This window comes from Xenopus tropicalis, chromosome 3 (assembly GCF_000004195.4).
Source record: "Xenopus tropicalis strain Nigerian chromosome 3, UCB_Xtro_10.0, whole genome shotgun sequence".
Lineage (NCBI taxonomy): Eukaryota > Metazoa > Chordata > Amphibia > Anura > Pipidae > Xenopus > Xenopus tropicalis.
Genome location: NC_030679.2, coordinates 145,995,947 through 146,008,435, shown reverse-complemented (window position 1 = coordinate 146,008,435; position 12,489 = coordinate 145,995,947). Strand labels below are relative to the sequence as shown.

The 12,489-nt window shown below is 41.2% G+C and overlaps 1 protein-coding gene across 1 annotated transcript; it reads right to left on the bottom strand.

The window, feature by feature from the left end:
• Positions 1-1,084: 1,084 nt before the first annotated feature.
• Positions 1,085-12,030, bottom strand: LOC116409575 (vomeronasal type-2 receptor 26-like). The gene is made up of 5 exons (XM_031898277.1): positions 12,026-12,030; positions 8,557-8,848; positions 5,268-5,495; positions 3,071-3,194; positions 1,085-1,995 (listed from the first exon to the last, which is right to left on the bottom strand). Exons 1-5 carry the CDS (start codon positions 12,028-12,030, stop codon positions 1,085-1,087), a joined length of 1,560 nt encoding a protein of 519 aa, XP_031754137.1.
• Positions 12,031-12,489: the final 459 nt, after the last annotated feature.

Genomic DNA, 12,489 nt, shown 5'->3' with positions numbered 1-12,489 from the left:
TTCTTTCATACTCCTGTCTTTACCATCAGATTTTCTCTCAAGTTCATGTTGGGTCTGAACAATATGATGAAACATTTGGGGAGGAACATGCAGAACACAAGGGCCCAACTGGAAGTCAGAATGGCAAAGATCTCCATGGCAACAGTATACTTGCCCTGGGCACTGAGAGAGGCTGGGATAAAGTACACCCACACACTGAGGAAGGCCAACATGCTGAATAAGCCCTCTCACTTGGGCTTATTCCTGGTACTCCCGCCAGGAGACCCTCTTTGGGAGCTCCCCTCAGTATGTAGCTTATGGGCCATGTCAGTACATTATATTCCTACATTATTACTGTCAGGGCCTGTTCGGCTACTGTTGGGTTTGCAGTCACGGCCAAGGAAGAAGCCAGAGTTCAGATAACAGTCCAAGAATGTAATTTAGAGGGCACCCAGGAACTTGTATTTTGGCAATGAACTTGTGTCCTTGGCTTCTTTTTATTTTGACTTTGACTTTGGCGATGAAATAATCATCCTGGCATCGTGACCCACATGGAGACAATGGGTGCCGCCATCTTGGATTCACCTCTGAAGAGAGCCAAAACAGTAGCCGAACAGGCCCTGACAGTAATAATGTAGGAGTATAATATACCGACATGCCCCATAAGCTCCATAATCAAACTTTAACCCATAAAATAAGTCTAGAGATCAAGACACTGACTTAGGCTTCACTCTCTATTAGTGATATTTTTCACCAGGAGTCTATGGGAAGATGGCCTTCCCATCATTCAAAACTTTCTAGATAATGGGTTTCTGGATAACGGATCCCATACCTGTACTGGTTATAGTCACAATCCCTACAGTCTGTGGCTTTATTGAGTCGCTTATCATGTAAGAATACAGAAAAGCACCACCCTGGGCACAGTTGGGGGTCTAATTTACCAGTAAGGGAGGGACTGGTTGTTTTAATATTGTAGTTATCAGCATTAGTCAGTTCTACATATTCATATTTATGAATCACATATATTATATATATATATGCATACAAGTTACATACAATTTATAGACTTATGATTATATTCATCTTAACGTGCACTTTGAGTTATTCATCTACTGCTTCTGTCTTTTCCCATAAGGTTGTCCCTAGAGTTCATGTCGGGTCTGAACAATATGATGAAACATTTGGGGAGGAACATGCAGAACACAAGGGCCCAACTGGAAGTCAGAATGGCAAAGATCTCCATGGCAACAGTATACTTGCCCTGGGCACTGAGAGAGGCTGGGATAAAGTACACCCACACACTGAGGAAGGCCAACATGCTGAATGTTATTAGTTTGGCCTCATTGAAGTTGTCTGGGAGCCTCCTGGCCAGGAAAGCTACAGTGAAACTGACAGTGGCTAAAAGTCCAAGATATCCCAGCATGCACCAGAAGGCAAATGGAGAATTTTCATTGCACTCTACAACAATGATTCCAGGTTTGGCTTCAATATTGTATTGTGGGAAAGGAGGGGAGATAGAGAGCCAGAAAATGCACAAAGTGAGTTGTATGAAGGTGCAGATGGTAATGATCATGTAGGGCACACGGGGAGTTGTCCATTTTTTGAGGCTGCTCCCGGGTTTAGTGGCCATGAAGGCAAAAACAACAATAACAGTTTTGGCCAAAATGCAGGATACACAGAGGGTAAAGACGAGGCCAAATGCCGCCTGGCGCAGAAGGCAGTTCTCAGGTTGGGGGTAACCAATGAAAGCCAAAGCACAGAGGAAGCAGAAAGACAGAGATACTAAGAGAATACAACTCACTGAATAGTTATTGGCTCTCACAATTGGGGTGGATTTATAATGAATGAAAAGTCGAAAGACGGAAATTGGGACCATAGAGGAGAGAGTACTGGTGGCTGCCAGGATGATCCCCAGGGGATCCTCGTAGGAAAGGAACTCAATGGGCTTTACAATGCATCTGTCTCTTGCACTGTTGGGCCACATGTCCCAGGGGCAACTCCAGCACTCAATGGCATCTAGATTGAAAAAATGGAAATATTTATTATTGAGATATTCTTACATTTTGTTTGGAGTATGACCACCAAATAAAGTCAACATACCATCTGTATAATAGTTAAAGGGAAACTCATGCTCAGACAACCCTAATATCCCTATCACTGTAATCTGTTCCTACGAAAAGTATGAAAAAATACAATTTTTATATGCTGAAATCCAGCTGCAAACACTCCTTCTGCATCATTTGAAATCCTGGCAGGGGAGGAGGGACTAAAACACTGATGTTTCAAGTTGTAACAACTTCTCCACAGCTTACATACAGCATGCAGAAACTACATAACCCACAATGCATTGCACTGGGATGTTCCTTTCCTTATTGGCATCACATGTGCAGCAGGGAATTGTGGGATTGGGAGAATGCAGGCTGAAGGCAGGCTGAGGCGACTACTGTTACATTTTATTTGAGTCTCAAAGTAATAGATCAGCAGGGGAACAGGGGGCAGGGCTTAGGAAACAGGGGGCGGGGCTTAGGGAACTGTTCCAAACCAAATTATTACATTAAACATGCATATTTTTTGTAATTGATGTATTTTGCTTAATGCTTAAAATTATGGTTTATTTTAAAACAAAGCTTAAGTTGTGTTTGGGTTGAGTTCCCCTTTAATAAGTGGTATGTCCCTTATCTCCGCCTACTCCTGTAGTATGATTTAATCATTGGTCCCTTGGCCAACATGTGGATTAGTCCAATTTGGTCCAGCTGGTGGGGGGCCAAATCAGGCAGAGATCTGCTTGTTCCTCCCTCAGCAAATAACTGGATCTTCATGTGTATGATCCGATTTACTTTGTTTTAGAAATGGCTCAGAATGATGAAAAATTGGAAGCCAGTTGGAGAAGGTTTTGTATCTCTGTGTGGTCTATGTCCCCAGTAGGAAATATTGTTGGTACCAACCATGAATACAGAACCGTGTTGCCCTCATTAATGTAAATAAAGTGCCCTGAAGGGAAACTATCCCTTCTCCGGGTGATCTACAATGAATAAAAGGCCATATTAAGCTTCGAAACTACATTTAAGTTTTTTTTGGGGGGGTCACTCACCTGTCTGATTGGAGATCTCCCCTTGGGAACAGGGAACACACTGGAAGCAGCACACTGGTTCCCCTTTCTTTGCTACTTTTTTGAACCCCACTGGGCAGCTCTGGCTGCAAACAGAGAGGGGAATCTTGAAAAAGAAAAAAAAAAAGAAAATCTAATATCAAACTTGGATCAGTTCATTGTACCCAAAAACAATGGCTTAAAGGAGAACTGAAAGAATTATGGCGATAAATGTTTTCTATATGTATTTTATATACGGAATGTATTGCACCAGCCTAAAGGTTCAGCATCTCTATAACTGTGATGATCCAGGCCTTCAAAGTTGTGCATAGGAGCTCTCCATCTTGGATTTTGTTAGGACAGTCCATTAGGCTGTACATGATCAGTGTACTTTAGGCAGCTGTTGAGAAGCTAAATTGAGGGGTTGTGGAAAAAAAACAGCTTTGTATCGTGACTTTTGTACTCTATACATTCTGTATATTGTCAGTTATTCCCTAAGCTCAACTAAATGATAAACGAAAGAAAATGGACGCCTACTAAGCGCATATTCGCAGGCACAGATCTTTAATGCTAATAGGCTGTTTTTGCCTTGGGCTGGTACAAAAGCGCAAAACACATTATACAGCATTTCTAACGTAATTTTTTGTTAAGTTTTAGTTCCCCGTTAATTATTTTTAGTGTAGCCCATCCCTGGGTGTGCTATAGTGTTAACATGTGTGTGTGTGCTGCATGCAGAGGAATTTGAGCACTGACTGGTTAGGGTGACAACAAGGGATGCACCAAACCCACCCTGATAGATTCGGCCGAATTAGGATGCGGAAGGGTTAAAAAATCCCCCCCTAACATTTAACCCTTCGGAATTCTAATTGACATATGCCAATTTATGCTAATTAGTAGTGATGAGCGAATTTTTTTCGCCAGGCATGGATTCGCAGCGAATTTCTGCATTTTGCCATTGGCGCATTGTTTCGGGAAACTTCCGTGAAAATTTGCTGCGGAAAAATTCGCCGTGTTTTTTTGTCGCCACGCATGAAAATGGGGCATGGTCGCGTTAAAAAGGCAAGGTTGTGTCAAAAACCTGTGCACGACAAAAAAAATATATGTAGACGACAAAAACTAGACGCAGGCAACAGAAAAATCATGCTACAAATGCGTTTCGCTAATTTTTTGCTGTTTCGCGAATTTTATGGCGAAGCGAAACGGGACAGATTCGCTCATAACTACTAATTAGGATTCAGATTCGTTTCAGCCAGAAACGTGAATTCGGCCAAAACCGTACCCTGCTCAAAAAGGCCGAAAACCAAACCGAATCCTGGATTCGGTGCATCCCTAGTGGCAACTCCCAGCAGTCCCGTGCTTCAGAAATCTCACACACTGGGTCCCTAAAGGTCCCCATACACGAGCCGATTATAGCTGCTGATATGGGTCCCTTGGACCGTTTCGGCAGCTTATCGGCCCATGTAGGGGCAGAACCGAGGGGCCTGGCCGACCGATATCTGGCCTGAAATTGGCCAGATATTGAAACACCCTTGCAACCAAAAAAGTGGCATTGCTCCGCATGGACTCCCCCCCCCTCCTACTTACCTCCTTTCTCTCCTTCCTTTCTTTATCCCCCAATGTTGTGTTCTGTACTACTTGTAAAGAAAAATAAACAAAAATTTTCAAATGGAAAAAAAAGAAATTGGCCAGATATCGATCGGGCAGGTTAGAAAATCCAGTCGGATTGGGGACCACATCGGCTCGTTGATGCGGTTCCCGAACCGACTGCCCCATTGCCCATTGCCCAGGGCCAAAAGATCGAATTCGCCTACATGCCTCCCCGATATCACCACCCGTAGTATGGCCAGCTTAAGCTCAACCACTTGAATCCCTAAGCTGGTGGTCTTTTATACCGCAGGGTTCTAACCATCTAATTTCCTTGTTGGAGCTTTTGTGCTGCTCATACTATCTATCTGGTGCCTGTCTTTCACTTAGTGAGGCCCCAGGAAAGACCTTGAGCACATGTAGCCACTTCCTTTTGTATTGCCACCTACTGGGCATTCCTAGAAATACAGGGGAAGCTTACTTTTCACATAGGAGGGAACTTAGGACCTCTTTAGGTGTCCAAGGAAAACTCCTGATTGAAAACCCTGAAGTATTGGGTTACTACATTAATAATCCAAAAAGTGATACTATCCACAGATGAATTGCGCTTACTTACTTCAGCATTGGAAGTTGCCCACCACACTGAGCTTGTGTCAAGGCTAAAGATTTCCCCAGAAGAATTCAACGTGTCGTAGCTTCCCACTTTCACTTGCTTCAGGGTACCGTTTGACTCTGGCTGCAAGTTTATTATATCATAAACAGCCGGTGGGTTTCCATCCTTATGAAAGAAAACTTGTCTTCCATTCCTGAGCTTCACCCGGACGTTCTTAATATAATGCGTTAACTGTACATTTGGGGGGGGGAAAAGTTGCTCCTGAACATGCATCTTGCATCTGTTGTACTTACAATATTGCATCAAAGAACCAATGATGGACACAAATATCATATTATAGACAATTAAGGTTTAGTCCTAGTTGTGAATTTTTGAAGGAAATTGTTGAATACGAAACTTCTCTATGCCTTAGCTTCCTTTGCTTGTGACATCATTTGGCCTGGTTACAAGCAGGGGAGTGATATGATTGGCTTAGAAGGCAAGAAAGCTTACTGGGAGACCAAGAGTAGATATGGGAAAAGAGGAGGGCCTGCTAGATGTCCTGTTTAGCACCCAAAAAGAAATGTTTACCCATTATAGATTCGGGGGGATGTGTACTTTTCAAAAATATATGGCTTTCTGGGGTGAGTGTACTTGTTGTAGCATTATCCCACATAAAGGATGTAAATGTGTTGATTTTGCAGGAGCCGAAATGATAAATCATATAGGGGTATGTTCCCGTTGGGGCCCCTACATGACACTTATTTAGGTAAACCTATACATATTGGGTATCAAACTGTTCAGTGGACCCCTGGCGTTCAAATTAAGGGTGTTTTATCTTGGTACCTAATGATCTATGGGAGATTTTTGGAAATATCATAAAAATTGCTAACTTTAGAAAAGCTTTGCGGCTTGATACTTTGGAGTAGAAAGACATGGGTACCCATTTTAGATTCGGGGGAATGTGTACTTTCCAAAAATATATGACTTTCTTGGGTGAGTGTACTTTTTACTAGCTTTATCCCACATATAATGATGTAAATGTGTTGATTTTGCAGGAGCTGAAATGACAAATCATATGGGGGTATGTTCCCGTTGGGGCCCCTACATGCCACATACTTAGGTAAACCTATACATATTGGGCATCAAACTGTTCAGTGGACCCCTGGCATTCATATTTAGGGTGTTTTATGTGGTTACTTTATGACCTATAGGAGATAATATACTATAGACTGGAAGCTTTGAAGTGATTTTTTAAAGATTTCACAAATTTTGATAAAATACTATAACTTTAGGAATGCATTGCGACTTGATAGTTTGGAGTAGACAGACAGTTGTGGCTATTCTGGATTCCCCAGAATCTGTTCTTTCCAAAAATGTACAATATTCTGGGATAAACCTTCTGTTAGTGGAATTTTTGTCCTTGAAATCTAAAGTATGCAGCTTTCTGAAGCAGTGTTTTGGAAATTTGGTAGTGTACTGCTGGGAGTTTTTGACCTATACATGTGAGAAATCTCCATAAAACTATATATATTTGGTATTGGCACGTTCAGGAGACATGGGACTTTCCAAATCAGTTGTACATTCGTGCATAAAATAATTTTTGTTTCTAGTATGTGTGTTGATATTATTGAAAATTTGATTTTCTTTTTCATTTCAGACATTTCTTGTTACAGAATTGGAATTACACAATACCATATTTTGAAAGCTTAGGTTGTCCTGAAACAAACAATATATTGTTTTCCTGGGTAAACTCAAAGTTCCCCCTGAGAAAAGGCCTTAATATGAAACAATGCAAAATGTTAAAAAAACTGTCTGGCAATAAAACTTCCGCTTTGACCAAAATGGCTGGCAGGGATCCCCAACCTTTCTTACTCGTGAGCAACAGTCAAATGTAAAAAGACTTGGGGAGTAACGCAAGCATCATAAAAGTTCATGGAGGTGCCAATTAAGGGCTAAGATTGGCTATTAGGTATCCTCTGGTTTTAATGATCCTATAATAGTTTTGCTTACTCTTTAAAGCAGTGATCCCCAACCAGTGACTCAGGGGCAACATGTTGCTCCCAAACCCCTTGGATGTTGCTCTCAGTGCCCCCAAACCAGGTAGTTATTTTTGAATTTCTGACTTGGGGGCAAGTGTTGGTTTTCATTTTCAATCATAATGTGCATAACTTTCAAAATTTCAAAATGACATTGTTTGTACTTTTACCTGCCATGGTCCAAAGTTTGTTAAATCAGAACATTTTGCTCCAGGCAATGCACCATCCAAAGATTGACAGCGACTGAGGTCATCCAGAGCTTTTGCGGTCACATATACTGAAGTATAGAAATTGTAGGAGGATCTTAAAGTGGACACATCATTATAGCCACTTTGGACATGTTCTAGATTCTCATCTCCCGTGCATGTTTTTTTAGTTTTGCTCAGATTTAGCGTTTGGTTTTGAGATTGAGAAAATGAGCAATTAAAAGCTTCTTCCCAGAACATTTTAGACCAAGTGGTCCCAGGGGTGTTGTAGGGATTAACAGAGTTGAGATATTCTTGAAACCCTGGGATGTTTGAGCTTTGTATTGCAAAGCCAATAGTTCCAGACAGTATTTTAGAGTAGTTGGTAAAAATATTTGATACAGACCAACCTTCACTGGCGACAAATTGTTTCCCAGTGACATTCTGGTTGACCATCTCATCCAGAAGAGGAAACAAGAAGATATCGGCAGAAAAGACAATGATCACATTAGCAGTTGATTCTTTTATCATTTGTACAATGTCCGGCATGTTTTTATTGTCCTGGTTGGTTGCAATATATACTGTGTAGGCAACACAAGCTCCTCCCTTTGTTATCTCATCTTTTATTATCTTTAATCCCTCAAAACCATAGTCATCGTTAGAGGCTACGAGCCCAACCCACGTCCATTTAAAATGTAAAACCATTTGGGCCAGCCCCCTGGACTGAAACTCATCGCTTGGGACAGTTCTAAAGAAGGAAGGAAACTGTGTCCTGTCACTCAATAGAGAGCTGGTTGAGAAGCAACTAATCTGTAGATAGAAACATTGACATACATTTTTCCACCATATTACATTTCTACTCCTCTGTCTCCATATGTTCCTGGAAGTCTCCCCTGTTCCTTTCAGAGCCATCACCTTTCCATACTACTAATTTTCAATGTTCTTCCATGCCGTACAATTATCACTCTCGCTGCTCCTTACATTTACAATCAACTCCATAACTTCTTAAGAAATACTTTACTTAGCCAACCACCCTGCCTAATCACTCCCACCAGCTTTCTTCCATATGCATCTTCTAGCAATTCCTACCTGTGGAAATCTGTATAGTCCCAAGATATGTGCCATTAACATGGAAAAGGAGGATTTTGAGTGCCCAATGATAGCAGACAGTGGAGGACTTTCCCGGCAGCAGTAATTTGGTATCTCCTGGCTCAGGCCGGTCAGCATCCAGAGAGTCCCTTGCAACTCATTTCGCATTGCCGCACAAGAGTCATAAGCATAGAAACCGAGGGTAGCGTTTGGGAGAATGTCAGAACTCCTGTTGATCTCTTCCACTGCATACCTCAAGGCTTGCAACTGCTGGTAGAACTGAAGTAGAAACCTTGACAGTAAAAAAAGTAGAAAATATCACATAAATTAAGGCACAGGCTAAAAACCGAGCACAGGGTATTTCCAATACCCCCACATCCAGTGGCATCTTCTTCATTTGCACTAAATAATTGTTACTATGGGCAGTGGTCTTGGGTGGTTCCTACTAAGAGCATCAAAGTAAGTTTATTTTTTACATTGCTCACTCCATCTGCTTATTTTTATCACTACTAAATATAGATGGGGTAAATGTTACAATGTAAGCAATGTCACAGCAGTGTAATAGTGATCTCTCAGTGATCCCCAACCAATGGCTTGGGGGCAACATGTTGCTCCCCAACCCCTTGGATGTTGCTCTCAGTGCCCCCAAACCAGGGAGTTATTTTTGAATTCCTGACTTGGGGGAAAGTTTTGGTTGAATAAAAACAAGATTTACTATCAAACAAAGCCCCCTGTAAGCTGATAGGGTGCATAGCCAATCACAGCCCTTATTTGGCTCCTCCATGAACTTTTATGGTGCTTGTGTTGCTCTCCAAGTCTTTTTACATTTGACTGTGGTTCATGAGTAAGAAAAATTGGGGGGCCCCTGATCTAAATAAAGGAACACACTGGGCAAAGAGAGTCTTCTAAACCAAATGGATTCTAGGCTAGAATTGAAGCGAAGAACCGATAATATTAAGGCATTACAAGGTTGTAGTAATGTTGCAACGGTATAATTGAGGAAATGACTTACGTGGTACAAATGTCTGATGTTGGTTTCTCCTGAAACGTCACCTTTCTGTACAAAATATCAGTATGAATGGGAATCACTGCACCTACTAAAATATCTCCAGGAACCAGAATCCCTTGTGGCCCCAAGTTACCATCAGAACAGGAGACAGGAATGTGGTATGTCAGGATTAGCTGCCAAAAAGTTCTGTATAGATAGTCTGTCACCCTGTAACGACAAGTCACTGTATATACATTGCTAGAGCTATTTTGTATTGTATTGTAGTCCCCCTCCCCGGCCCCTCCCCTACCTTTTTAACAGAGACATGGGCCTGGAGGGGAACAGGGACTGGTCACTTCAGGCTCCATCAAAAAATGTCTTTGCAGTAACCCTCTGGTTTACTATTAGTTGTGTTTTGGGCTGGCACAGAATGTTCAGTATTTAAAATCCAACACTTAGGGGCCCATTTACTAAACAATTTTGAGATAATTTGATATTTTTCTAACTTTTTTCTAACTGATAGAACATTTCGGAATGTGAAACGTTTGTTAACGTACAAAAAAATTGTACTTTGCGCAAAAAATACGAACATTTCGGAATTCGTTAACGCTTTGGTTACACTTTTCTCGGGGCTATCTTTGCGCCAGGTTTGATCTGTCGACTACCATTGAGTCCTATGGAGGCTTCCAAAGCCAGAAAGGTTTTTGTGGCTTAACGAATTTTTCGGCACGAAAATATCATTATTTTGGAACGCAATTATGAAATTTTCATACGCCCATAAAAGCATTTTCTTGACATTTTAGAACATCAGAAATTATCGCGGTTACTCCAAATTTTTACCATATCGTGTTTTGAGCCCCCAAAGATCTGGATTTTAGTGAATGTGCCCCTTAGAGACCCATTTATCAACATTCTCATTTTTGTGGTTCTAGAGCAGTGATCCCCAACCAGTGGCTCAGGGGCAACATGTTGCTCCCCAACCCCTTGGGTGTTGCTCTCAGTGCCCCCAAACCAGGGAGTTATTTTTGAATTCCTGACTTGGGGGCAAGTTTTGGTTGAATAAAAACAAGATTTCCTACCAAATAAATCCCCTGTAAGCTGATAGGCTGCATAGAAGCCCCTAATAGCCAATCACAGCCCTTTTTTGGCTCCTCCATGAACTTTTATGGTGCTTGTGTTGCTCCCCAAGTCTTTTTACATTTGACTGTGGCTCACGAGTAGGAAAGGTTGGGGACCCCTGTTCTAGAGGTTGTTGAAACCACAAAAAGACTAATTTTCTTTAAAACCGCCAATGCCAAAGTGAATTATTAAAACAGCCTTTCAAAAAAAGAAAAAGCATGAAAAAGAAAAGAAAAGAAATAATCAAAACCTCTAAAACCACGAAGCAAAAAAAGATTAGTCAATTGAAAAAGAAGAATCTGCCGCTGACTTCTGAACGATCTCGACCGCTTTTAGATTGAGGCGTATTTTCACTTTTGGATTTGTCACAGTTTTGATGTGTTTTTTTCCCCCGAAAATAACTTATTGTGAAATTGAATTGTGACCTTTAGTTAATGGGCCCATAATGAGCTGTAACAGAGGTGTGTCCCAGAAAGCCCATACCCGTGATAATGAAGACTCAAATGCAACTTGGCTCAACATCTGCACCTATACAACAGCACAAGAAAGTATTGAGAAGAGGAAAATAATGCTGGAATTCTAAAATCCAAGCCAGATTGTGCCAGTTCATGCACTTTGCACCTTCCTGGACACCTTCTACCCCCCATTCCTCTCTGATATTCCTGCTCTGCACCTCATTAGTTCTACTAATCACTCCCTCGTGCTCCTATCCAGATCCTTCTCATGCAGAATGATGGTTAACAAATAATAAGAATATAGATTAAGAAAGAGAACCTAAGTTATAGCCCACTGATAGGTCCTGAATCAGTATACAATTAGTCAACAAGCTGATGAAGCACCCAATGGTGCGAAACGCGTTAGGAGAGTGGGCACCATGGGGCACTGGGATGTACCTTTCCACTGTTTGGTATAGTATGCTTTTTGAATTGTTTGTTTAAATTTTGAGCCAATAAATGGTTGTTTATTTCACTGTTGACTAATTGTAGAATGATGGTTAAGCCTGAAAAACATCATTAAGTTGATTTTTCCCTCCTGTAATGTAACAAAATCAAACTGTTCATGGGCACAAAAAGACAAAAATGCATTTTTTGACTAGAGAGGAGGAAAATCACCATTATTTATATCTCAATTTCTTCTTTTGTTTCCATAATTATTATTTCCTATAGATTGTTATTGGCAGATATATAAACTGTAGATTGCATTTTTGATCAAATACAGGTACAGAATAAGCATCAGTGTCCTTCTTGTTCTTCCCCTATCCCCATACACACACAGCTTTCTCTTCATTTCCCTCCGGCCTTCCTACAGCCATGGGGGGGGGATATATTCCCTGCCAATACACAGACATTACTTGTTCCTTACCTCATTCTGTCTGGGTCCGTGCTCTGTCTCTTGCTAAGCATTTATACCATTTATATTCCAGTAAATATACACAGAGGCCCAGCCCTGGGCAGGCTCAGGCACTAATTGCATAACTGCACTAATTAGATGGCCCTTCATTATTTGTAAAGTACAGTGGATATTTATGGCAATATGAAAATGATCCCAATGGAAATACAAGTAGTATAAACTCACCAGTTCAACCGTTGGGCTTGGGTGCCTTGTCCCAAACCTACAGCCAATGGGGAGTTGATAGACCATATCACCAAACTGGACAAGGACTCCAAAAAAAAAATCCAAAGTAAAACTAAGCCCCAAACAATGTAGGTCTCTATATAAATATACTGCATAAACAGCTCATATGTAAAACCCGGCTTCATCTAAATAAACCATTTTCATATAAATATACTTATTTAGCAGTATGTGCCATTGGGTAATCCTAAATA